At 46.3% G+C, this 27,658-nt stretch overlaps 2 protein-coding genes across 9 annotated transcripts in view; one reads left to right on the top strand and one right to left on the bottom strand.

The window, feature by feature from the left end:
* The window catches only part of GRAMD1B (GRAM domain containing 1B), a 226,093-nt gene extending 200,210 nt beyond the window's left edge, over positions 1 to 25,883 (top strand). For 2 of the 8 annotated variants that reach the window (XM_034754535.1, XM_034754539.1), the window contains 5 exons: positions 452 to 655; positions 894 to 984; positions 3,966 to 4,073; positions 6,352 to 6,469; positions 7,295 to 8,557. In XM_034754535.1, coding sequence (XP_034610426.1) covers positions 452 to 655; positions 894 to 984; positions 3,966 to 4,073; positions 6,352 to 6,469; positions 7,295 to 7,384 — 611 coding nt within the window. In that variant the 3' untranslated portion in view covers positions 7,385 to 8,557. Of the gene's footprint in view, positions 1 to 451; positions 656 to 893; positions 985 to 3,574; positions 3,587 to 3,965; positions 4,074 to 6,351; positions 6,613 to 7,294; positions 8,558 to 25,669 lie in introns of those variants that run through there. The other 6 variants (XM_034754538.1, XM_034754534.1, XM_034754533.1 and 3 more) reach the window with 5 other exon arrangements.
* SCN3B (sodium voltage-gated channel beta subunit 3) overlaps positions 15,968 to 27,658 on the bottom strand; it is a 20,816-nt gene continuing 9,125 nt past the window's right edge. Inside the window, exons 2-6 of the mRNA XM_034754545.1 lie at positions 25,591 to 25,754; positions 22,268 to 22,493; positions 20,605 to 20,743; positions 19,738 to 19,833; positions 15,968 to 18,495 (exon numbers count right to left, since the gene is read on the bottom strand). Coding sequence (XP_034610436.1) covers positions 19,770 to 19,833; positions 20,605 to 20,743; positions 22,268 to 22,493; positions 25,591 to 25,754 — 593 coding nt within the window. The 3' untranslated portion in view covers positions 15,968 to 18,495; positions 19,738 to 19,769. The remainder of the gene's footprint in view (positions 18,496 to 19,737; positions 19,834 to 20,604; positions 20,744 to 22,267; positions 22,494 to 25,590; positions 25,755 to 27,658) is intronic.

Below are 27,658 nucleotides of genomic sequence, written 5' to 3'. Positions count from 1 at the left end.
GCTGCAGTCGTTCACCCGTTCCATCATTACCAAGGGGCTGTGGTGTGTTGATATCGGGGTGTGTGCACATGCGTTCCTGCAGGCAGTCTGGTGGTGTGGGATTCAATAGCAGACTAGCAAGAGTCGGCTACCATGGCTGGGTTTTAGACAGAGCTGGATGATGTTATTACTTCACATTTAGCGCTGCCCATTAACACGTGTGGGTCGTGAGATCTCAATGCTTTAGCATGAACACAAGGCGGTCAGCACCAGACATTCGGCCAGGTGCATTATGGATATGCCTGCTTTCATCTTCTGAAGCTGCCAGTGCTGGGCCCGGCTTTGGCCCAGCGGGTGGCACTGGGTGGAAACTGTGTTGTTATGGTCCCAAGCCTCTATGAAAGTGACCTTGTATAGAGTGACCCTCCGTTATTTTCCCTTGATATTAAACACGTTGCCTGACTCACTGCAGAGAGCGAACTGACCAAAACCGAGAGCATGTACCTAGCGGAGATCCACAGACAATCCCCCAAAGAGAAGATGAGCAAGCAATCCACATTGCGCCGAAGGAAACGGCCCCACGCCCACCTGCGGGTGCCACACCTGGAGGAGGTGCTGAGTCCTGTCACCACCCCCACAGATGAGGAGGTTGTGCATCGAATCAAGCACGTGGCAGGTATGGAATTGCCAGCTAGGAGCTGGGCTCTTCGGGGATAGTGATGGGGTGGGGCCGGGCCCCTCTGGGGGCCAGGGGCAGAGTGGGACCAGGGGCTAGACCCCTCTTAGAGGTAGGGGTGCAGTGGATTTCAGCCTGGGGGGTGATTGTTGGAGTGGGATTTGGGAGTGTGGAGAGGATGGGAATTGAGCTGTTCCTAGGACATAACTTAAATGCATGACAAAATGCTTCCCCTCAGGTTCCACGCAGACGCGGCATGTCCCTGAGGACAGTCCCAGTGGCTTCCATCTGCAGAGCGTCTCCAAGCTGCTGGTCGTTATCAGCTGTGTGTGAGTGACTCCTTACGCCCTCCTGGCTTGCTCAGTCTCGCTCCTTGAGTCCTCCTGTCTCCGTGGGGAAGGGAGTGGGTTGGATAAAGAAAGAACCGGATAGGAGTCTGAGTCACCATGTTAAGATGTGGATCTTCTCCAGCAGACGCTGTCCCAAAAGCAAAAATCAAATAAATTAACCTTTCAAAAAAAAACACCTCATAAATGTTCCATATAGTTGAATTCTAGCTCTGGTCAAAGGTTTGGGTCAGCTCCTGCTGGAGATGATCCATATCTCAACGTTGTGACTCAGACTCCTATCCGGTTCTTTCTTTATCCAACCCACTCCCTTCCCCCACAGGCCTGACCTTGCCCTCAGCCAGGCAGAACCCTGCATTCCTACACATTCCTAGAAGTCCTAGGAGGTAACTCAACTACAGAGTATGCTTTGTTCACCAGAGCGCCGGGGAAAGGGCAGGCTGTGTCGGGAGGGGAAATCTACAGTCGACAGAGGAGAAGGGAGACTAAGCCGATGAGAGGCCAGAGAAACGAATATGAACATGAGACCCCATAAATAATGACTGAAGAGAAAGAATTGTAAATAACAGAAACATTTTTGGAAAGCGAGGAATAAAACAGGTTCTTTTTATTGCATCCGGGGTCTTGGTTTAGACATTTTACAAATTAAGGATTTTGCACAATGCAGAGACTAATTTTTTTATTTACCTACTTGGTACCACATACAAACAACCTAGCAGTTCCCAGGAAAGTGAAAATGTGGTGCATTTATCATGCAAACTATTATACTGTAGTGCTAATGGTAAAGGTACTATACTACTACTACAACAGTGTGTTCACTACATTCGTTTTTATTGTATGTGACCAGTCGGTTTGCTACCTGTTTTCCTCTCATCACATTCCGGAGTGAAACCTTCTTGGCTACTTGCAAATATGTATGTTCCAGAGTTCTGGGTTTTGTAGAAATTCCATATTGGAAGGAAACCAGCCCATTAGGAAGAGATTTCTAAGAAATCTTAGAATTATAAACAGATTTCTTAGAAGAGAAAAAGTGCGGGGAGGGATTGGTGAGAACTGGGTGTGCCTGTACAATGGTTATAGCAGGCTATTAGAAATCAGGACTGCTGGGTTTTTGTCCTGTCTCTGCCACTTACTTCGCAATGGCTACCACGGTGGTGGGCTTATTAGAAATGCACACATGATCCAAACAAGCTTGGTCCAGCTACAAGACCTCTTTTGGTCTCCATTTACCCACCTATAAAATGGGAGTCCCAATGCTTACCTGCCACTTAAGCTGTTGGGAGGTTAATGCACTCATGTGTAAATGACTTTTGGAGGAAAGACACTGTACAGGTGCCTGACAAAGCATTAATGATTTACTGTGACCTGCACAGAGAGGAAAATCTTCCCCAGGACTTAGCCTAACTGAAACGTGATCCTAATAACAGAGGATCCGCTGAACCAGTTTGAATAAAGTAAGAACAACCCCAAGCTTTTGCCCCAAACTCAACCAGCCTTTTCAGAGGTTTGGAAAATTTGAATTTACCATTTGAATTTTACTTTTTAAATTGCTGTGCCTCTTTTTCTGCACTCCCTGGTCCTGACTGGGATAAGGCTGAAGATGCTTTCTGACAGAGCTGGTACATCTAGCAGCAAGCCAGATACTTCCTGCTGGATGTGCTCAATAACTCTGGCACCGTGGTAGGCATCTTCTGCTAGACGCACATTTGGCAGCGCTGCAGATATCTGCTGTTAGACTGACCTGGTGTATCTGGCAGCATGACAGATGTTTGCTGCTGAACATACCGGTACCTTCTCTACCAAAACACTTTCTGCCGGATGCACCTGGCACACCCAGCCATTTAGGTAAGAAAGCACAAAAGATCAATTTAGAATAATCCCTGTTAATAGGCTACCAGACAGCTGTCTGATTGGAATGACTTAGAGGCTACCAATGCATCTGCTTCCAAACTGGTGCACCAGAGATCAAAGCGTTTGTAATATTTTCAGAATACTGTATCTCGCCAATGGCCATTAGCCAGAAAAATGGGGTTGGCCCACTGGTTCTGAAGCTGTGGGGATGTTCTCAGACAGCCCCAAACATGGTAATTAAAAGCCTCCCATCTTGGCTGGCATCTTTTATCTGAGCCGCTGATGCATCTAATAGATATAACCACCACAAATGCCAGGTTGTGGCGACCTTATATAAAGTGAGAGCATTGGTTGGCATGCTGTCCCGTCAGGCTCCTCTCACGCAGCTTGGTGCAAATAGAGAAAGAGGTGCTTGCAACTTGAAATGTGAATTTATAATCTGAACAATACCGTGTGCAGGTGCCCCATGTGTAGTGGTCTGCAGGCACCGCTCAACCTCTGCTGTGCTGCTAGGGAAAGAAGAGCATTGTCCTTAGAGAAACACCCATGCAGCTACAGCTTTCTTCCCTTCTCTCTCCTCTCCTTCCTCCACCCTTTCTTTCCTTCCCTTCTGTGTATTATATGTATCCACCAGACGTTCCCCCTCAGTTTCTCCTGTCCCTGTGCTGGTCTGTTTCTAACCTCTAGCTCCTCCATCTTTTCTCTTTCCTGCTCCCATTAGGATTTGTTTCAGGTACTGTCTCTTTTTTACCTCTTTACTCTTGTGTTTTTCACCTGCTTTTCTCAGTATCCGATATAACTCGCCACCCGCTGAGCTGGAATCCTAATCCACCAAACTTGGTCTATACGTTGTCTGAGCTGATCTGTCAGTCTCCCCATTGCTCTGCCCTCAGTTGTGTTCATTTCATGAAGTTCTGTCTGCGTCTCTTTCTCTTTCTCAATTAAAGCTTCAGGCCCTGATCACCCAGTTCTTATTCAGGCAAAACGGCCACTGCCATCAGCTGACTAAGGCATCCAGGACCCTGGGGCCTTTGGGGCATTTTATAGGGAGGGGCTTGAATGATGTATATAGTTGGGGATGTTTCCACCACTGTCTTTTTTCTCCTTCCCAGTCTGGTGCTGTTGGTAATTCTCAATATGATGCTGTTCTACAAACTTTGGATGTTGGAATACACCACCCAGACCCTCACCGCATGGCAGGGCCTGCGGCTACCGGAAAGGTAACTTTGCATTTTATTTATCTTTGCCCCTCACTCACTATTACTTCGTGTAGACACTGGTGGCTTTTCCAAAACTCCACAGCCCAGAGCTGCCCAGTTGCCTCTTTCCCAGCCTTGCACACTAAAGGGAAGATAAATTATTTGGATTGGAACAAGCAGGCTGGTGCTTACACTGGGGGTGAGAATCAGGCCTTTCCTGCTATAGACTCTGCTAGACGAGCAGTACTCTCCAATGGTTACAGCATGGGGCAGAGAGCCAAGGATCCCCTGGTGCTTGTTTTTGGCTCTGAAAAGGGAGTGTGGGGTAATGTGTAGAGGGAGTCAGGACTCCTGTGTTCCATTCCTGGCTTTGTTGTTGACTCTGTTCATAGACTCATAGACTTTAAGGTCAGAAGGGACCATTATGATCATCTGGTCTGACCTCCCGCATCATGCAGGCCACAAAGCCGTCCCTACCCTTTCCCTTGACTCTGCTGTTGAAGTCCCCAAATCCTGTGGTTTAGAGACTTCAATTAGCAGAGAATCCTCCAGCTAGTGATCCCTGCCCCATGCTGCGGAGGAAGGCGAAAAACCTCCAGGGCCTCTGCCAATCTACCCTGGAGGAAAATTCCTTCCCAACCCCAAATATGGCGATCAGTAGAACCCCGAGCACGTAGGCAAGATTCTCCAGCCTGACCCTCATTAGCCATTATACTATTTACCAGCGATGGCACGCTGTTCCTTTGACTAAAATCACGTTATCCCATTAGACCATTCCCTCCATAAACTTATCTAGCTTAATCTTAAAACCAGACAGGTCCTTTGCCCCAACCGTTTCCCTCGGAAGGCTGTTCCAATATTTCACCCCCCTGACGGTCAGAAACCTTCATCTAATTTCAAGCTTAAACTTCCTCACGGCCAGTTTATATCCATTTGTTCTCGTGTCCACATTTGTACTGAGCTGGAATAATTCCTCTCCCTCCTCTATTGTGTGACCTCAAGCAAGTATCGTAACCTCTCCCCTCTGTGGTTCAGTTTCCCTGTCTATAAAATGCAGTTAACGGTACCTACCTTATCTGGATGCAGGTTGGGCGCTGGGTGTATAATTAATTGAGTGAGATCTTTGGACCAAGATACCCTGTTTGGGCAGATTGTTAGTAAAGTGTGTGGGGAGAAGAGAGGAAGAGGGGGATAGGAGGAACTATCCACTGGTCTCACTGTGTTCCCCAAAAGTGCCAGAACTTAAGCAACTTAAAATGATCATGGATAAAATTTTCAAAAGAGACTTAGGAACATACGTTCCATTGATTTTGAATGAGACTTCATCTCCTAGGTGCCTTGGACATTTTTGAAAATGGGTCAATCTCCTGACACACATGGGTGCTTCTAAAAATATAACCCCTTAAAAGGAGATGGTGGGGGCGGTAATATTTTTTTATTGGACCAACTTCTGTTGGTGAGAGAGAGACGCTTTTGAGCTACAAAGAGCTCTTCTTCAGGCCTGGGAAAGATACTTAGAGTGTCACAGATAAATACAAGATTGAACAAATAGTTTACCATAAGTAGTTAGCACGCATTCTAAGGGCCCATTCAAGGTGATGTGACCTGGTAACATCCCTGTAATTATAGGACAAAAAGGGGGGTGAAGGGGTTACAGATTGTTGTAATAAGCCATAAATCCAGTGTCTTTATTAAGACCATGATCTTTAGTGTCTACCAAAGTTATGAATTTAAGCTCCCAGGTTCGTCTTTTGAAAGTGTTGTGCACGTTTCTTTTGGGGATGGGGACTGATAGATCAGATATAGCGTGATCACTTGGAGAAAAATATTCACCCACAGGTGATGTGGTGCTTTTGTCTTTTATCATTTTCCTGTGTGAGTTCATTTGAGAGCCTAGTGATTGTCTGGTTTCACGCACGTAGTCGTTGTTGGATATTTTATATGTATAGCTTGTCTCTCTCACTGACAGAAATTGAGCCAATAAAAAAATTACCTCACCCACCTTTTCTCTTTAATATCCTGGGACTGACACAGCTACAGCACTGCATACATCTGGAAATGTTTATTTCAAAGCATCTTCACTGAAGCTGAGGTTGGGCAGAGGTTTCCAAGGAAGACAATGTGTGGTGGGTGGAAGTTTTATGAATGAAAGAGTGTGGGAGGGTGGTGGGTACGCTCTGGCTTTGAGGTGAATCGTCAATGACATCCTTTTACTCAGCAGCCAGGAACTCCCCTACATCCATCCCACCCCCTTGCTTCTCCAGAGCCAAACCATTTGTGTTTTGTGTGCACCTGGCAGGTTACCCCAGTCTCAGTCGGAGTGGGCTCGGTTGCTAGAGTCCCAGCAGAAGTATCATGACACAGAGCTGCAGAAGTGGCGTGAGATCATCAAATCCTCCGTGATGCTTCTAGACCAGGTGAGAACAGCAGCTCCCAGTCACTTGCCCCAGAAATTCCTATTACATGAGACTGGGTGGAACATTTCTACAACCACCCTGCTGTCTGTCTAGATCCTTGCCTACCCAGGCTGTCTCTAGCTGTCCCCACATGCACATCATGACCCCTTTAGGCCCATCTTCAAACAGGACTAGTGCAAGCAGGTAAGCTTTGATACCTTCAGAGCAATCCTGAATTCTGGAGCTTCTCCTTGACCCAGGACCATAGGCCAGACCGTGGATGTAGCATCAGGTCTGGAATGCTTGGTGTTCACATCCCAGTTTGATCCATTCAGCCCTCCACAGTCCCATGGTAAAATAGACAAATTGACTCCCATGCAGCTTACCGAGTGCAGGTCTTCCACATGAGAGCTTAAAGAGGGAGGGGGTCTGCTCCGTGTGAGCATTGGCGATCCTTTAGGGCACTTTAGAGCAGGGGGATGATGTTTTTGAACACTCCTGCCCTGCCCTGCTACCTGTTTGCTGGTTGGTGTCCACCCTCCCCCACAGAGAGGAGGCTGTCTGTACAGACCTTGCAGTTTGTAACATGCATTTGCTTCCAATAGCGTTTTAATAACATGCATCTGTCAGAAACCTAGGTCCTAGTTGTCACTCTATGCTCCATCTGCCTAGCTGGCCACGCACCTCTCACTCCCTGTCGCTTCCAGGCCAGGCACTCTGGTATCAAGCCAAGGAGTGCAATAGGAACACCTTCCACCAGCCCGTGGCGGGGAGGCTAGGTTCAAAGCCCCAGCGCCTCCAAGACTTTACAGCAGCCAAACACTCAGGGTGGCTTTTGTCTTGCAGATGAAGGATTCACTAGTAAACCTGCAGAATGGCATCGGGTCGCGTGACTACGGGTCGGAACCAGAGGAGAAACGGAAACGTTTCCACTAACAGAGGCGAACACAGGAGGCCAGAGGATTGTGTGCAATATGTGTATATAGACCATATAAATATATATATACAGAATATAAATATATATATATATATATATTATATACAGATTTTAAAAGCGGAAAAAAGCCTATGTACTGAGGAGGAGAAGCGTGGGTGCAGACCTCCAACACTGGTTGAACTGCAGCGTCTCTGGGGTAGGACGGGATGCGATGGGGGAGCTGTGCTTTCCCAGCACTGAGGCACTGTCCGGGAGAGTGCAGCTCGCGCTTACCTGTTCCCATGCACCTCTCTTCTGTGTATTCCTGGCTGTTTGTTTGTCTGTTTGTTTTAAAGGGAAGAATTGGAGCAAATGCCCCTCCCCCTCCCTCTTCCCGCCTGAGGGTACCTGAATGTTGAACAGGTATTTAAAGGGGACACTGTCAACTTTAGCTTGCTCCATTGAGAATAAGGAGGATTTTGCTAGAAGACATCAGTCCCTTGTAGGTGTAGCCTACTGAATTGAGCAGGCTTTGAGCCATGAGAGTTCTCTAGGAAACGACTCTCATTCAGTAGTGAATGGGGTTTGTTCTGAGCCCTCTGCTAGGATACTGTAGTAGGGGTGCAACTCGCCATTAAACTGGCCAGCCTAATTTTGCTGAGTAAAGCACAGAAACTGAACCAGATTTTCTCAATGAAACATTTCACTTTTTATTAATAGAAGTTACATTAATGGCAAAGTAGAGGGCGCTGATGTGGGTTGTTGCTTGGTATTCTTGGCTAATCCGGACCCTGGCATATCTCATTGAAGTCAGTGAATTTAGCCCGTGGGTTCTTTTTCACTTGACAACGTCCCCTTTACATACTCTGTTTTCCTCAACCCTCCATGCGTTCGTGTCCCTGTCAATAAGCCACCCCTGTGCTAAGGAGCTGCAGCTGTGCTGAAAGGGCTATCTGTGCTCACTTCCCAGTCAGAGGCATGTAAAGCCTAATGGCTCTGACTTAATACAACACCCTGGTTATTTTTTCTTGTTGCTCACTATTTTAACCCCCCTTCTGCCCAAAAAATAAAATAAAATAGTGGGCTAGGTGAGGGCATTCGGCATGTACCAATATCCAATATCTATTTACATACATCTCACCTCTGGTGGAAACTCACAAGGAGAGGGAGCAGCTTCCTTTTACAAAAAAAAAGAAACCACAATTGCAACTAAACGGATTGAATAGATCTGTATCAGGAAGCCACCCACTCTCCCGTTGCATGGCTGATCCCTGGAGGTGTTAGAAGTGGGGTGCAAAAAAGGACCGGCCACACAGGTAATTGTCTTTCATAGAAAGATGCTGTAAACGGGAAGTTTTGGTGCGTTTCCTGTTGCATTGTGGCAAACCTTTTAGAATGAGAGTAGGCCAGGGCTATCAATAGTGGCAGCTACAGGGACATCCACACAGCAGGCAGTTCAGGCTGTTGCATTTGTATTTATTTTGAAAGGCCATTTAAAATGATTAATTTTTAATGATCGGGCATTTTAACCCAGCAGAGGTCAAGAGAGGAAGCCTGAGGGCTGTGGTATGGAACGTACTGGGCTCGCCATGTTCGCTGGGCAGCTGGTGAGATGTCTGTCTGGGTGTGAATCCCACAGCAGGTGGGCATGTTTTCTTTTGTCTTGGAGGAGCAGGAGAGGGACACGGTGCAGTCGCTGGGGACTTGAAAATGCCATACGTGAGCCCATGGCTTTTGAGCGAGCTTCGGTGACTGGAGGAGACTAGAAGCAAGGGCAACGATGTAGGAGTTATTATTGGACACACCAAACAAATGGGAACCCAACACGGTTAGAGCCTGATCCTGAGGTACTGAGCACACACACGACACACTGACATCAGAATGACACCATGCCTTTATGTTGTGCTTTGCAAAACTGGATGAGTATCATTGTCCTTATTTACAGATGGGGAAACTGAGTCACAGAGTGGTCACATGAGATGTTTCGGTGGTAGAGCCAGGAATACAACCCCACATCATCAGTCTTGTGCACTAACCACTAACCCGCACTGCAGGTGGTCAGCAGCTCTCAGGATCAAGCTCTAACAGTGGCACATCCCTTTGCGTGGTGAAAGGATAGAGGGGATTTGCGGTGGTGACTATCATGCTTCCCCATCTTGCCTTACCAGGTGGATTAGTTGGTCTATGGACCCTCTATCTCCACCATCTCTGACTCTGGAAGGATTTTCTCAAGCAGGTGAGATCACCTGACACAGCCCCATTTAGGGTAGTATTGAGTACTGGATGATCTAGCAGGTCTGTTTCATCTCTAGCTTCTGCGTGCGCTGAAAGAGCACGGTGAGCAACTGGCCCTTCCTGCATCATATCGCACTGGCCTACATGGCTCTAGAAGGAGTTTGACTAAGCCATTTATCACACACTCCTCCTAAAAATGCACTAGCTGCCTAGTTTGGCTGGGGAGGTACTGAAGCTCTCTGGGGGGGGCTTGTTGGCGTCTTGTGTGACTGGGACTCTTAAATTCAAACCGTGACTATTTTAGCAGACTACCGGGGAAGGGGGAGAAAGACAAGGCAAAGGACTATAGACAAAAACATGCCCAGGAACCTAGGGAATGTACTGCTTTATATAATTTATTGTATTTATGCTTATTTATTTAACTTAATGCTGCTTAAAACTGTACGTCTCCCTGGCATTTCCTGTTGAAATGGGCAACATAGGGTCAGCCTGAGCCCCTAGCACTGAGGAAAGAAGAGACCAAGGCTGGAAGTTGAGGCAGGTCAGTGCCCCCTGCTGTGATGAGGATGGGTTTGTGTCCTGCTGCTGTTCTAAGGACACAAGAGCCCAAACGCACTGGTGGGATCCAGGACCCTGACTAAGGAAGGTTTTCATGTCTCTGTTACTGTGGGTCTAGCTTAACCTCCCCCTTTCCAAGGTTTTAATCCAAAGGAGAGTGGGGATCCTAGTGGTTTCTGTCCTAAATATGCCATTAGGAAGCTCATAATGTATTTGCAAGTTACTCTAGATCCTGGAGGTGAAGCTGCAGTCTGTAATCTAGCTCATGGGTTGCATGTACAGATATATTTATCCTGCTATGGAGGACAGGAACCTGCCCCAGCTGTGAAGGCCAAAGATGGATGGTAGCAGTCAAGGTTTGTTTCTCAGTCACAGGCCTTTCAGTGTCTCCTACAGCCACTTAAAAATCTGTCCATCTAGTCTACCCCTTACCCCAGCAGTCCATTTTCTAGTGTTTTGTCCAAGAGCCACAGCTTCCCTGGAAGAGTCTGTTCCATCCAGCAGATCACAGGCCTACACAAACTTGTGCTGCTTTAGTTAAACTGCTGCAGATTACTGTGTATCCATTCATAACCAGTTTCAAACTGGTACAAAACAGTGAATCCCAAGCCTGTAAATTTACAAGCTAAACAGTTAAGTGTGTCTACACATGCAGTGACACCAGTTTAACATCATATTGTTAGTGAAGTCAGTGCAACTGTACATATAGACAAGCTCTTAGTGTCAGGAAGCTTTTCCTGGCCCCCTGGCAATAATTCCTCTCTGGCTTTCAGCTAGTGTATCCTTCGTTGTCTCATCGCTCTGCTTATCTAGCCTTTTTTTAAACTCAGACCCTCACCCTTTGCTTCTCTGCCCCACTTGCAGAGAAGAAACACACCCATTTCTTTGCCTCCCACATTAGGGGTTGAAGTAGATTATTTAATGTCAATAGGGAGCCAGAATTAAGACACACACATAGTCTGGGATTAAAGGAGACTAAGAGCATTAGGTACCCAAATCCTATTGCATTTCAATGGGAGTTGGGTGCCTAACTTCTTTAGGGTCCTTTGAAAATCCCAGCCTGAGGTGTGCTTATGGTTAAAAGTTTGTTGATAATCTAGCAGAGATTTCTAGTGGTAAAACAGAGACAGAGATAGATGGAAGGGAGGATACTGTAAGTACAGCTGAAAGTTAGTTTTCACCCTAGTCTCTTCTCTGTGAGGCTCGCCTGTTTTGACCTAGCCTGAACACATGGGCAGATACATTTATTGCCCTGCTGACCTGTGTGGGGGAGGATCGTAGCCTTCGTTTGGCACTCTGCCCCGCCAGGCCCTCGTCCTTCCACTGTGCATAACCAATCAGGTTCACAGGCAGAACAGTTTGGTTTGATTTTCAGTGTCTGACCCATTGTGAAATAGATTTTTTAAAGGGTTTATCCTTCCACTCCACTCCCCTTCCTGCTGCAGTTAAAGCCCCAGCCAGATATAATACACACAAAGTAACATAAACAGCGAATGGTCTAAATAGTGCTGCGTGAGATGCTGCAGCACTGGAGGGAGGGATAGAAAGACAGCTCATCGGGAACACACCTTCTCAGCTCTAATCTTTCCATATGTGGAGAAAAAAGGAGTTTCCTTGCTAAGCCCAGTTTTCAAACTTGGCTGCCTAAATTAGGTACCTATATTCTGCCCATTGGTGCTTACCTGAAAACAGGTATTTTGGGCTGTAGGGTCCATGTAGTGCCTGTGTTTGAAAATGGGGGCCTAGTTACATAAACTCAAGACTTACTTATTTGTGAAAGACACCATCCTCGGGTAAGTGTGTAGTTCAGATCTGGGAGCAGGGAAGGAAGACGGGTAGGCAAACACTCTTAGACTCATTTCAAAACTTTGCATTAGTGGGAATGCTGTGTTCCTGGTAGAGTGGGGTGGAGAAAGAATGGAAACAGTTTCAGCCGGTGTACTTGACTATAAAGCAACCATGCTTCTGGAAGGGTTCTAGCCTTAATGTATAGTACAAGCCCCGCTTTAGCTAGGAAGAATCATGATTAAAAAATGGGTTTAAAATACTGACAAGCAAAAATAAAAAGAATCAAGGTCACAAAACTCTGAACTCCCTATGCAGCTAAAGCCTGAACCACAATTTCAAAATCAGCGTACACAGGATGTAAATATTTTAATCTTGGATGGTAGTTGTGAATGTCAAGCTCTAACCCTGACATGAACGCTCCAGCTTTGACTACTTTGCTCTCTGGTAAAGCTGATTGCATGGTTAAATTGCACATGCCAATTTGGAATCAGTTTCCTATCTAAGATCTCTTTCACTCAGTAGGTCTACAACAGAGCTGTAATTTCTAGCTCAAGTAGATATGCCCATGTTATCTTGATCCGAGGTAGCGGGTATGTGTACCCGAACTGGAAATTACACCACTTCAGACAAAAACAAATAAAAATCTGTGGACAGAAAGGGTGCATCTCTAGTAAAGTGTAACCTTGTACCCAAATTTATTTTTTAATGCACAGTTTAAAAGGAAGAGATGGTTTTTGCTGCAGGCATAATGTGTTGGCTTTACTGAGCCCTGACCCGAAAGCTGCTCTGTGGAAATAATGCTTGTGTCACCAGCAGCAGCCCTTAAATGGACCCATTTTCCTATCCCAAATATAAACAGATAATGATCAGTCAGGTACAGTAAGCCAAGTTCTTCTCACATTTAGAGCCAGACAAGTCCATGGATTCAAAGATTTACTCGGGTATAAAGGGGACAGTTCAACCCAATATTTCCTCTTCATGTATATGCTTAGTTATCAACAGCTAATTTTCCTAACCTACATTTTTAGGGCTGGGGGGGAGAGGGGATTGTTTGTTACAAATGGACAGCTGCAGTCGAGACCATAACCCCAGTTGGCTGATGTGCACTGCAAGACATTTTGTGAGGGATCTGCAGTGATTCCCACGCAAGTAAAGAGGAAGGTCCAGCTCCTCATTGGAATGAAAGCAGTGATAGAGCTGGATGTGGGTCAGGTAAGCATCTAAGAGATTGACTGCCTACCTTGGCAGCTCTCCAAACTGCTGGATGGAGTGTGTTGAGTTGGGCACGAACTCTCACGAACAGCCCCTCTCAGGGTGCTGTGGCTCCATTGCTTCTAGTGGTGGCTAGAAACTTGAAGCACAGTAGCATAACACCATTAACACTGTTACAACATTGCCTTCAACTCACTCCCCCTCTAGCTCCTCAGAACAGATGTGTGCTGCAATGCCGAGGCAGAGTGAGGTTGAACACCGGATACAATGGCAACCCTCAGTCTAAATTTCTGTGCATTAGAATGCTAAGTACACAAGAGAGGATTCCTTTCCTACTAGTACCTAGGAACAGGGGCACTCTCCCCTCTCCTATGGCCTCGGAGTCCGTTCCTCTTCATGGTAGTTTTGCGTTCCAGGGCTTGGACACATCACCTGCCATGCAGCTAGCCGTATCAGAATGGAGAGGAGTTGGAGCAGGGTAGACGGTGGCTTTTCCATCATTCAGCACTGGAATGTGGAATTGGAAGAAATCTCTTCTCTCCAAATCCAGCCCAAAGCTAAAATGGCCAGTGCTTCTCTCACCAAACAAGCTGCTAAATAGAGCTTAGTGTCAAGCACTTCTGAGGGTCAGTATCTTTCATCTTCCCCCCAGGACCTTGCTGGATAAGGGGTCTCAGAGTGCTGCTGGAAAGAGTAGGGGCACCTCAGGGAAAATCAGCTCTGTCCTCTTTGCCTTTTTGGGGACCATCCAAAACAGATGAGCTTTTCCCCCTCTACACAGGCTGAGGGCAGGTAGTCCACCTATGAGATACACAGTCAAGATGACTAGTGTCTTTTCAGTTGAGTTGTAGGCAGGGTATGAACATCCCATGATAATTTGTACCAGGTTTGAGGGCAAGATCTTTTGGTTACTTACTACAATTAGCTGATGTTTGACAGGAGAAGAGCATAGCCAACAGTGCAGGCTTCTGCATGCTCTATAGCGCAGGTCCCTTCCACAGGCATCCAGAACCAACCTTCTCCAAAGAATACTTCAGTACCCTAGAGGAAGAGCCTTGCTCCTTGCAGTGACTATTCTACAAGGTAACGTTCTGGGCTTGTTACTGTAGAATTTTTGTCAGCGAAGCTGCTCTTCCTTTCCCCCTCAAACCCTGCATGCATCCTCTGTGGGTTTCACTTATTTCAGCACAGCTGCACCTGGCAGTTTGCAAGCTGTTAGGCTCTGATTTGCTACCACTGATGGCTTCTTGGTGTGGTAGAATGGAACCTGGCTTGAGGTTTTGAGATGTGGGAGGGCACTGGTTGTGAAATTACCTCTGTTCTTGTTTAACCAAGACTGTGGGTGGACACCACTAGCCCAAAGTGTCTGGAATAACCAGTCTGAGAAATGACTACCGTGATGTACTGTTTGCAGGAGAGAACTGTACTGAATGTTCACTCCCCATCTGATCAGTCTGTGCTCTCTCTCTCTGTGCATGCAGGTGAATCTCTTTTGTGCCATAACATGCTTTTTTCTAGATGTGCAAACCAGCCAAAATAGTACGTTACTCTCCCCCTCCACTTGCTCAGCCATAGCTGAACATTCCCTTAGCTACACAGGGAGAGCTAGCCCCCAAAACACATTCTGCAGCTACAGTGCTTGCATGGCTCCATTTTCTCCCCTCCCTCACCTCACTGCTGCAGGATAATCAGCTCTTTTCTATCCCAATCTCCCTCTGTCCAGGATGGACTGACCTGATGCTGTCCCTGCTTGTCGTTCCTTGCAGCAGTGTGTGTTATGCTAGGAAATGAATGTGTGTTATTTTGGTGGAGAAAGGACTTTCCTTCTGGGGAAGGAATTATATTTGCACATGACTCAGGAGGCTCCTCCTCCTATTTTTGTTACCTCACTCCTGTTGGTCAGTTTCATTGCTAACATTAAAGGGCCAGCTTCCTGAATCTGATCTTTGAGTTAGAAGAATGCAGCAGCCAGAGCTGCTCGGGCATGTTCCGTTTCCAAGCTCAATCTAAACTGCCCCAGCAGCCCTCCAATGGGGGAGACTGGCAGCTGCTGCTGCTACTAAGAAACAGCAACTTTCTCCAACAAAAGGCCGGAGCTTGTGCCACATCAGTATCATTCCTCGGAGATGGCTTGGGAACCTACATGTCTCCCTCCCCCATTAAATAACACTTAAACAGAACAAATATGTTAGCACCAACCTGCACTCTTGGTACTGTACATTAACAGCACTTTTGCCATGTTACCAGCGGGTTGCAATGCATTTTTTTTTCCACAGCTCACACCTCATCAAATGCTCCATGGCCAAGTAGTGCTGCTACATTCCTGGACTACCTTTCCCCACACAAGGGCCTGGAGCCTGCAACCCTAATTCAGGTGAGTAATCCTTACTCTTGCAAATAATTCCATTTGAGTAAGGATTTACTCACATCAACAAGAGTGGGTTGTATGATCATCCCCACGGTGGGCATTTCCCCTCTTGAGTAGTAACACTCTAAACGGGGAGGGAGAGCTATAGGCCAAGGCTCACCTCTGTCTTGTTGAATAGTCTGTGGTGGCAACACAGACTCTGGGGCTGGGCCACATGCAGAAGGAACAGCAGTTGTGTTTTGAGGCGGTGTCTGGCTAACTGTGTTTGGCTCTGTAACTGTAATAAACTTTGCGCTGTGCGCAAGGTGTGATAAAGATACTTACCTGCTAGGAAACTAGGAATTATAAAGGCTACACAGCCAAATCTCAATGTAAAGTAGCTAGAACAATGGAAAATACGTTATGAATTAAAGTATTGAACAAATGAAAGAGTGACAGTTGAGTGCTTCATTTTTATTTTTATTGTCCTACCTAATTCTAAGTCTCTCTTGTTATTTCCATATACACAGAGAGGGGTCTTTCCTGATGCCAGTGGGGGATGATCTTCCCAGAAGACACATTATCTTTAACAGTGCCTTGGGGCAATGCCATCTCACTCCCCCTTTTTCAATCAAAAGATAGGGAGTCCTAAGACAGCTTTCCCAACAAATAGGTTCCCCCTACCTAAAAATATTTGAGAGGGTAGTAGTGTCTATCTATAGGAGCACTTCATAAATTACAGGGTTAGTGGAAGATGAAAGACACAAAAAAGCATCTGGTTAGTTTAGAAAATCAGAAAGGGGTGGGGATGTTATTGATTGAGGGTTAATATTCCTCCCATAGCATTTCAGGCTGAATACACTGGCCTAGGAAAAATGAAGACTTCATCCGAAGAAGTGGGCTGTAGTCCACGAAAGCTTATGCTCTAATAAATTTGTTAATCTCTAAGGTGCCACAAGTACTCCTGTTCTTTTTAAGTAAGGGAGGGTTCTTCCTCCATTTTAAACACTGGGTTCTAAGATGCCAAGTCTAAGGCATTGCCAATGGAGCATGCTTAATCTACAGATGGGCTCAGGCTGTAAACCTGGGATCTGGTTTCAGACACCGTGTGTCAGGTTTGTTTGGAACTGGGTTTTAGATTTACAAAAATCAGGGCATTCTGCAGCTCCTGATCCTAGTTGGGTCTCTAATAGACATCACCTAGAATTCTGGTTTGGGCCTGTCTAACTTTAAATCACATCAGAGCAATTTATGCATAACAAAGCAGAGGAAGTCCCTATGCAGAAAGCATGCCTGACTCAGTGAGGGCGTTATCTATTTATTTAGGAGCAAACAGTGTGGCAGATTCATCTTAACTCTTCCAAGCTGTAAAGCAGTCATTGCAGCAGGGGATATCACATTATCTGCTAGGAGCAAAAACTCCCCTTTCCTGACAAATGGCATTCAGCAGCATCTCACCCTCATGTGCCACTTCTACATACAGACAAATGCTTTCCCCCATAATCTCAGATTCTAAGACTAATGCTTCTCTGAATGAGAAGCCACCATCACTATGCTTAAATGTTTTACATATAACAAAGCCAACCCCCCCACCTTGCTACTGTATCTGCAGCTATGTATATACTGTGTAAAGTGAAACTTAATTTACATGAGAACTGCTCTGCAATAATAGGTCACATCAGACTAACACCAAGTATTCAGCATGGAGAATAATTATCACAAGAAATAATACATTAAGGGCTATGGGAGAAAATAACCACTGTTTGACTCTAGGTGGTGCAACTGTCCCACTAGGACTTTCAATGAGTTATAAAAAGCTTCACAAATTCCAAAGCTGCCTCATCATTTTCCCATTTGGGAATAAGCAGTCCATTTCATTCGCTTGCTTACCTAAACCAGACTCTCTCTCCCCCTTCAGGAGCTCCAACCTTTAACTCTCTTCTGTTTGAGGACACTTCGCTAATTTCAGGGACTATCCGTCTCCCAGGGATGCTCTCCTGTGGTTGTTGCAAGACACTAGTTGATAGAGGTTATTTCCATGATAAGCAAACACTATCTACTGTGTAAGTTAACAGAGCAAGGCTAATAGAGACAGCTAGAACTCTGACAAATAGTTGCCAAATGAAACACACATCACTTCTTGGAATCGTTGCCGTTTATAGCAGGGAATCCCAAGGTGGCAGTGGTACAGCCTGAGGGCATGGCTATTCAGGATCAGTGTGCGGCAAGCTGGGCCGTAAACCTACATCCCATTAGCTTGCCGCTGGCTAACTGGCTGTGTGAAACCTGCTGTGCTAAATGTTCTGCAGCAGGTCAAAGCACACTATGGAACTTGTATGCAGCAGGGTGTGCATGGCAAGCTAGTGCATGTAGATTTGCAGCCCACTAATTCTCTGCATGCTGAGTGCTAATGTACATTTTCTTGCAGCTCTAAGCTGCTATGAACCTTCTACTTCTCCATATCCTTGTCCTATGTTTGCAACAGCAGCCTACAGTCCAGGGCAGCATGGAGAGCAAGCATTTGAATGGTAAATAGCAAGCATTGGGGTGGAGCAGGATGATGATATTTTTAATAATTAAAGCGACTGTTCAGGCTTTATCAAAAGGGTGAGCACAATGCTAAAATGACCTTGCTGATGGCCATGTGTGTCAGGGTAATGTGACAGACCCCTCAATGCTGCAGTGTCGAATTAGCATATTTTGCAAAGGAATATGGTGAGGGTAATAAATGATACTAGTATTTACAAGGCCACTGGATGAGAGTGGGGGCAAAACTTAGGAAGGAGCAGTGCCACCCGCACCCCAACCCCTTTTCCTCAGCATGCTTCAAAGGAGAATCCTTTAGCAAATGGAGTCATGACGCTGAAGTCAAGGCTGTGCAATGTCCAAGGCAAGTGGAAGAGAATTTACACTTTCCCTTATTTCCTCCTGGTGCTGTAGAGTTTTCCCAAACCTGGCTGGAGTGACTTGGTCCTTCCAACTTCAGAGTTCCTGCAAGGAACAGAAGCCCACCCACCCCCACACCTTGTGATTAATGCTTCCTTAGCAGAGGGATGGTCTTGTATACCATGATAAGTGAGGTTACTTCTGCTCACAGCACGGGAGAGGCTGCATAGACAGCTGCATTGTTAAAAATGCAACAGTGCATACAATCAAACACAGAGATGGGGCTTAGTTCTAAACTTTGGCTCTGAGCCCTGTGTGAAAATAGAAATACTGCAGCATCTTTTGGAAATAGCAAGGGGGAACCAACACACTTCTGAAATAGCAACAGGTTTGTTTTTGTTTTAATTGGGGAGAGATGGTCAGGGTAGCATATACTACACCCAATGAGCAACCAGAGCCAGACCTCAGTTCCCTGGTGACCTAGGGTGCATTAGAAGAATGCCTACAAAATGCAAAGGGCTGGTCTATGGATAGCAGTAAAGGAAGACTGGTTCAGCACTAGTATGGGACTCTGGATTAACTGGCTGAAACTTGGGGATTTCGTTACTGACAAATTTGCTTTCTTTCTGACTGAGAAGCCAAACAGATGTACCAGAGTTTCCCCAGCAAATTGGAGATTCCTGAAAATTGTGTTTCAGAAACACCAAAATACGGTGTTCCTGAAAGGAAATGCAAAATTGTCCAGAATTTCAATTTCCCTTAGCAGCAGCAATCCCAATGCTGCCACCCCCGAGGCCCAGCTTCAACTAGGTTTCATTGAAAAATGGCTGAGCAGCTCTACAGTGGAGAAACTGGGTTCAATTCCCTGCTTTACTATAGACTGTGTGTGTGACTTGAGCAAGTCTTTCTGCCTCAGTTTCCCCATCTGTAACATGAGGATAATAGCCCTGTCCTGCTTCACTGAGGTGTGTGTGAGGAGAAATATATTAAGTGCTCAGCTACTGTGGGGCACATCAGTGTCTGATAAATACATTCCTGGCAGAACAAGGCTACAGCACAGCCAGATCTTTTGCTATTAAGATTTTAAAAATAATCTTAATGCACCCCACAATCCAAACATGCTTAACTGCTTCCAGAGCCATGGTGGAAGTGTTGGACCCAAAGCAAGCCTGGGATACATAGACCCCTCCCCCATTTCTCCAAGCTTTTTGTCAGGATAACATAACCGCCCCATTTTCCTGCACCTCTCCCCAGTGGTTTTAGGGTGCCCCACAAGTCAGGGAGCAGAATCAGCCACATGTGCACAATGCTCTAGCCACACCCTTGTTTTGTATCAAGCTTGCGTACCTTATTGCAGGTCATGGCCCATCTACTCTTGGCTACTCCTCCACGGGCACAGCACAGTTTTCCTTGTTTTCCGACGGAATGGCAAGGTAGTCAGTCCTACAGATCGAAGGAGAGCGCTCACCACAGGTAAAAAGAACCCCGGGTGGGTGCTAGCTGCAAGCATAAGCTGAGATGCTTCAAGGGAAAGACCAGTTGAGAGTTGCTATCCTTTGAAAGTCCTTATTTTTGGAGGCACCGAGCGCCTGTAACTTGGCACCTCTGACATGTCAGCCCTTAACTGAGTAAAGCGCAGGGTGACTCTCACTGCGGAGAATGCCCCTTCCAAAAAGGTTTTCGGTGTGCTCCTTTCTCAAGGGCAGATGCAGAGTTTGACCCAGGATAAAATCATAAGAATATTTTCTCCCCACTCCACACAAAGGACCTTGTTATCTGATGTACAAAGGAGGGACACATACAGCATGGGAATAATCTCCAGCTGTCACACTGGAACTGTCTTTGCCTCAGTCTTTAAAAACAGCGTGTGATGCTTATGATCATGAGTTAGGCAAATTGCAGGCAGGTCCTGGGAAAGTGTCTCCTACACCGTTCTGACAAGGTGCCTTCCAATACCCCAGTTATGGGGCACTGCACAGCTTGGCCAACATGCCTTCATTCTGAGTTGTAACTGTCCCTTGCTAACCTAGTGTATAGCCTCTCTCAGGAGAGATTCAATCCTGCTACATTTCACAAGGATTCTGAGATGCAGCAAGAGAAATGAATACAAGATCAAAATGCTTTTAATGGTGGCCAGATCCCCTGGTGAACCCTCTGAACTACACCCCAGTTTTTTCTGCTGCAGGTGAGAAGCTCTGTAGGATTTTTACTTACGCATTTTCCTGTACAGTCTCCTCTGCTTTGGAGACCTTCCTGTAGCAATAGACCATTTCTATCAGCAGCCACAAGGTGAGGAAAACCAGGAGAATATACATCATAATTTCAGAGATGACAGATGTGAAATCTTCTCCAGCTGTTGGGGAAACAATTAAAATAAATCATTGATCTCTTAGAGGATGGTGCAGTACAAAATTGGTTCTCAAAGAACCAGCCCTCTCCTGTTTTCAACCAGATAGAGTTACCTGCAAGAATGAGCAACAGAAGACACAGGACTGTAGGCTTAGGTACCTCTCTTATTGGAACTAAGGCCAGCAGGCCGAGTGCGCTGCAGAAAATGGGGGCAGGGTCTCAACTGCCATTTGAACGAGTAGCTGTGAAGAAGCTTAGGAGGCTGTAGCTAAATGAAGAACAGAGCCTGGCAATATAGCTACATGTCACCTTGAACTGCAGCACCTGAGCAGCGGTCTCCTGCTCCTCTCCCCAAACCAGCTGCCGGAAGTGGAGGAAGAAGCTCAACCTGGTCTGAGAGGGGCAGGGTTTGGCTATGGGGAGACTTCCATCAGCTGTTCCACCCTGCACGCTCGTGGAAATAAAATATACATGTACTCCAGTTTGCTACTAGGTCCAGTTATGTTCTCCTCAGAGCAAGCATATGCATGTAAGCACACACGCCCCCCCCCCCCCCAATTTTAACTGATCTTATCCTGGATGTTGATTTGTTTTCATGGGGCTTTCTTTTTCTAACCCCTGATGCATTGCTAGATATCCTGTGCAGCAATGAGGTAGGGTGACCAGATGTCCCAATTTTATAGGGACAGTCCCGATTTCTGAGTCTTTTTCTTTTATAGCCTTCTATTACCCCCCACCCCCGTCCCGATTCTTCACACTTGCTGTCTGGTCACCCTACAATGAGGTGACTATCAGAAATGAATACAGAATCAAAATGCTTTTAATGGTGGCCAAGAAATAGCAGGACTTGGAGGAGAGAAGGGAAAGATTCACAATCAGGACAGATATGATGTGGAAACTCTGGCCCACTGAAGTCAGTGACACCACTCCTACTGACTTAGTATGGCCAGCATTTCACTGATTGAGGGGGAAGGGAGAAATGCACGTGAAGAAAAGAGGAATTGCACAGCTGGAGGCAGGAAAGAAACAGAGGGAGATGGAGAGAGATCACACCCAGTGGGGGAGGGAGGAAAAGAGAAGGGGTGGAGGGAAGCCATCACCAGTTCATCAACTACACTGCTGCTGCTCCCTGCGAGAATGGTGTACTGAGAGCTACTAGGGAGTAGTGTGTGCACTGAGCTGAAAAACAGGAAGCCCATTGCACTTCCTGCTTGGTACCGCATGTTTCTCTGGTTGTTCCCCTGCCCAGGAGCTGCTGGATGAGGCCAGGACACACTTCTGAGCTCTGAAACTGGGACTATGCCCAGCACAAGAGGTGCAGGGTTTCATATCGGAGCCCGTGTCAGACTTGTAAGAAAGTGTGGCTGGGGAAATAGAAGCATCTGCAAATGACCTATTCCTTGGCAGCTTCCTCACCCCTCACCAGGGATACCACTGAAAAGAGCATTGTCCGGTTTGCAATAGACTTGGCCCTTGGCAAGGCAGGTCACACCCAATGGTTCAAAGTATTTCCACCAGTCCTCCGTACCCTCCTCTACCACAGTGAGATGGATCAATCTGGAGCTTGTGAAGAGTGGGCGATGAATCTCAAAGTCAAACTCCCGGGTGACGTTACAGGTGTAGATCCCCGAATCATTCAAGGTCACATTTAATACAGTGATGGACACGTCCTGCATGTCTTTGCTCCCGTTCCACTGTAGCCGGCCACTGAAGCGGCTTGGAAATTCATGGTATACTTTTCTGTATTCACAGATCTGTAGAGAAATGGGGGGGAAGGAACAGTCACCTATCAATTTGTGGATGCCTCCTACTCCCCACCCTGGGATTCCCCTCTAGCTAGGAACAGTTCCCAGCTACCAGGTGGTTTAGAGTTTCTCTTCCTGAAGCATCAGGTGTTAATACTTCTAGAGATCTCCAGATGAAGAGCACTAAAAACACTTTACAAAGACAGCAAATAGAATTATTTCCATTATACAGGTAGGGAAAATGAGGCACTGATAGGCAAAGTGACTTGTCCAAGATGAAAGCAGGTCCAAGGTAGAGGCAGGAATAGAACCCTTATCTCCCAGGCTAGTGCTTAAGTCCATTGGATCATGCTACCATATTAAATACAAACAATTGTTTGTAAGCACCGGAAATTGTGGTCCAAACAAAGGTTTTGCAAGAGAAAACTGAAAGTGTGATGATAAATATAATGGCTTATTTACACAGGGGAGCAAAGTTCCAAGCCTGTATTGGTGGGTCCCACACTTCCAGGCAGATTCAGTGGCCTCAGAAGCTCACTAAGGCCTCCCTTTCTCAGTACAGTTTCAAAAGTCAGTTTCTTGAGCTACTTTCATCACAGGACAGTATAGGAGGTGGAATACCCACAGTCTCTGTTGCTCCTTGGTCCAGGCAGGAGGCCAAGCTGTGCCTCCTGAGCTCTAAGGTCTGCTTCCCTTCTCAAGGGAATCTCTGTAGAGCATGGGGGGAGGAGGAGGGAACCACCCTACTCCAGGTTCTAGCCCTAGGACCCTAATGGTAGCAGCTGTTGGCCGCTTTACCTTCACCACCAACACTCCTTTGATTCTCTGGGCCATTTCCTAGTAGTCCCCTTTTCCTAGCTTCACCCTTGCCTCAGGATTCAGCAATGTTTCCTCTCCTTCTACCTGGGCTTCTCTAGAGAAGAGTGCGAAAGGAGAGCTTTTAAGCAGTATGAGTGGGACCTTAATTGGTTCCAGCTGTCTCCATTAGCCTAACAGCCTTAATTGAGGTCAGGTGCCAGCATTAGCCTAATGACCTTAACTGGTTAAATTGGCATCAGGTGTCTTGATTGGCCTGGAATAGCCTTTGTTTGGCTGTCCAGGGAACAGGGACCTACTCATTCTGAGGCTGAGATACCTGCTTTCAACTACTCTCTTCTATCTTTCTGGTCTGAGTCCATCACAACAGCCATGAGCATTGGAGTCCTGATTTTCACCCTGTGCTGAACTGGGCCTCCCTTTCTGCACGCTCAGCTTTATGAGTGTAAGTTGTTCTGCACTGGAGGTCATGAATGGGTGTATCCATAGAGCCGGTCCTTCTGTGTCTAAATGTCCTAACTTGTGCCCATGAATAATTGCAGATGCAAATCTCTCCCCACTACTATTTGCACTCACAAATTGCAGGTGCAAGAAGGGAGGCAAGTGTTTAAAAATCAGATTCACCCCCTCTACTGACAGGCATATGGGCTCCCTATTGGAAGCTCAGATGAGAAGCACCGAACGGTGGCTTAGGAGGTTGGTGACAGCATGTGGACCCTCTTGTCAGTTCCTAGTGGGCAACAGTCCATACCATTAAAACACCCCCTGAGTCACTCATTAGCATGCTCAGCAGATAAGCCAATCCTGAATTCCCTTCTCATCCTTCCAAGTGGTCCCTCCAGATCAGAGCTCAAAACAGGGGGGACGTATCTGGAACTCACCATTGCCACTAGCTTTGTTTTCTGGATGAAACAAAGACTTTGCACATATGAAAATATGCAAGAACTGCATATAGTCAGGCCTCCAAGTACTCAGGACTAAGAAACCTGTTGCTTCTTTTCCTTCAAATCCACATCCCTCTATTTTAACTCATTTAGAAGGACAGTTCCAACATCCCCCCAGACAGCCTTCAAAGGATCACACAGAGATAGTCTAACCATGCTTCTTGAATCAGATGATGGAGTAACTTTCATAGGGATATCACTGTGCCATCATCATTAAAACAGCAGGTGACAGAGCTATGTAGCGCTAAAGCCTGGCCTCGGGGAATTCAATGGCTATAATTCCGTGGACTTCAATAGGATGAGATTTGACTCTTAGAGAACAATCGTTGGGCATGAAGGCAAGATCTCGGGGTTAAATTCTGATGTCAGGAATTGGGACTCCTAAATTCTAGTCTTGGTTCTGACCTGGCTTTCATATGCCTCCAACTGTATATCTAGACTGTTCAGCCAACTAACTGGCACATCATAATGGGTAACAAGATGTGGCAGTCCATCCTCCAATATTCTAATTGTGCACTCTCCACCCACGTTTGACTGTTTGCATCGCTACCCTGCAGTCACACTGTGAAGTTTGAGCGAAGCCAAATTACTATATTGTGGCTGTTCCTCTCGCAGTCTCAGCCAGCAGTCTGTTAAACCTAGTCTAGGATCTGGTTCTGGGGGAAACACATCAGCTGCCTTCTCCTGTAAGTAGCATAAAGCAAAACAAAATTAGGCAAAATGCACAATGCAAGCTTGCACTCTGCCACTGACCAACTCTGTAACTTTGGGCAAGTCAGTTCACGTTTCAGTGCCTGTTTCCCTCTCACCCTTCAGCTGCCTTGTCTATTTAGGCTGTAAATTCTTTGGGAAAGGGCCTGTCTCTTACTATGTGTATGTACAGCACCTCACACAAGGTGGTCTTGCACTCCATTGGGCCTTCTGAGTGCTGGTGCATGACACATAATCAACTCAATTTATGGATCAGTGATATTAGGCGGAGACAGTTATGAGACAATGTTTGCAAAGTGCTTTGCTATCTCTGGCTGAAATGTGCCATATAAATGAAAACACTGTAGTGCAAGGGTGGGGTTAAATAACTGAAGGAGCATTGTCATTTTCAGTATTGTGTGAGTGGCCTCTGGACATTTCTGTCTTCCTCAAATCAAACTTCAGATGTGACACACAACCCAAATTACACTTGTTTTTCTTATCTTCCTTGTGTGACCTTCACCAAAACCGTACCACAGAACCCAAGTTAATGTTTTCCCAGGCCTTTTTACCTCGCTCCCCCCATACATTCCCTGGACATTTCCCACATACTAAGGGGTATGGTAGCAATGAATTAGGTTAGCAAATATACATACCAGCTCATCTTTCCCCGCTTCAGTCTTGTAGAACCATTCCACCACGGTGCTTGCAGAAACCTCTTCTCTCTTCATGCAGGAGATACAGAGCAGCTTCATGTGACTTCCTTGGACAGCCTCCGTCTCTGATGGGACTTCCACACAGACTGGAGAACAGACGCCAACTGAAGACCATGGGGGCAGAATAACAGCAGATGGAGAAAAACACCGGGATAGAGACGGAGAAAAACAAATGATCTGTTATTCAGGTCTCTTCTTACTATAGATCTCATAATAAACCTCAGTGGAAAACCGTCTGATTTATTACTAATGCTCATGGACGATGGCTAAAAGTCTAAACTGACAAGTTTTACAAACCTTCCTTCTCCAAGCTGAACTATATAAGTACGTAATAATTAACGTGTGATTGCTGCGGGCAAATTCTTCTTGGCAGCAGCTGCTTTGCCACATTTTAAGTCCCTTTTTAGAGTAATTAATGCTACTTTAGAGAGGAAGCAACATAGTACATTCTCTCCCACCCACTAACACTTAAGCATGTAGAGAACTCTGTTACAGCACTTACTGAATTCTGTATTAGAACAACCTCTGAATCCAGCCTCTAGGAGCAATTGTGCACTAAGTGAAGCGGGATGAATGTTTCAGGGTGATGATGTGTCCAAACCTGACAATTAGAGTTCGCTAGGCTCAACTCTTCCAGTTTTGTGGTTTTGAAATTTTTATTTAAGCATAAGAGGCTTGGAGTCAGGCAGAATTGGCATCTGGGTAAACTATAGATTAGGTATGTATGCTAGCCAAAAAGGCTTTCAATTAGGTCAACTCAAAAATTGGCAGGTGTGAAATATTTCCCTCTGTAACAAGGCAGAATGCTCCTACTCATCAAATGCTGCTATGACATAATGTAAACCCATGCTGCCCTGGGATGGGCAATATCATTTCTAGTGTCTGCTTTATATATGTCTTCGCTCTATCATGATGCTGACTGTTACCTTCATCCTCTTTCCTATACATGGGGTCTGGACTTGCCTTTTGCAGCTGATCCACCTTAATTAAATATTATTTTGGCTGACAAAAGCCTGCACTGCCCTCTGCAGTCCTGTGGTTAGGCTATTCACCTAGATTAGGAGAGCCATGGGTTTAAATTCCCTGCTATGATGAAGGACTGCAAAGAGCCTTGTCTCCAACAACCCGGGTGCATGCCCTAGTTTCTGTATAGCGTGATCAGGGGCTTCCATGCTTTTGCTTGTAGCTTGACGCTGTTCCACATTAATTAAATATTGCTTGGGCAAAAGCAAAGACAGCACTCCCTCTAGAGTGCAGGGGTTTGGGTATGTCCTTGGGCTGTGGAAGAGGCAGGTTTACATGTGCTCTCTATCTGCCTTAAGAAGGGCTGTGGATAGATGTTGACTGCAGCCTTGGTGGGTGTGCCTGGGGCTTTGCTGGTTAGCAATGGGGGGGGCTCCCTACCTCTTGCCTGTGGATGATGTTCCACGTAAGTTAAATATTTTTTGGGCTAGCAACTAGGTAAGGCTTCCTCTGTAGTCTACTGATTAGGCTATGTGCCTGGGCTGTGAGATGATATGGGTTCAAATGTGGCTGCATGTCACTACCCTAATACAGTACAGTGACTGGGACAGTTCTCCTTCTTGCCTGTTGAAGCTGTTCCACTTTAGTTAAATGGGCTCTGGGCCAGCCTCACTGCTACCCTCACTCTCTAGTCCAGTGGTTAGAATACTCGCCTGGGTTGTGGGAGATCCTGGTTCAAATCCCCCAGCTGCTTGTTCGGCAGGGATTTGCACAGGGATTTCCTGCCTCCTAGGCGACCGTCCTTTAAGGTGGGCCATCCTTGTCCGAACCCCCTCTCTTTCTCAAGAGGCCATTGTCTTCTTGGGCCGGAGAGGGGATTCGGACAGGGATCGCTCACCAGTGACTCTCCCCAGGAGGTGGCGGCCCCCAGTTCACACCCCTCAAAAGAGCAGGGGAGTGCCCTGGGGTCTGCCACAACCTGGGCGTGTATCCTGATCATGGTGGACAAGAGAGAGAGGGGGTTTTACTGCTCAGCAGCAAAGCC

The sequence above is a fragment of the Trachemys scripta genome, chromosome 21 (assembly GCF_013100865.1).
Source record: "Trachemys scripta elegans isolate TJP31775 chromosome 21, CAS_Tse_1.0, whole genome shotgun sequence".
Classification (NCBI taxonomy): Eukaryota; Metazoa; Chordata; order Testudines; family Emydidae; genus Trachemys; species Trachemys scripta.
This window is presented reverse-complemented; position numbering and strand designations above follow the sequence as displayed.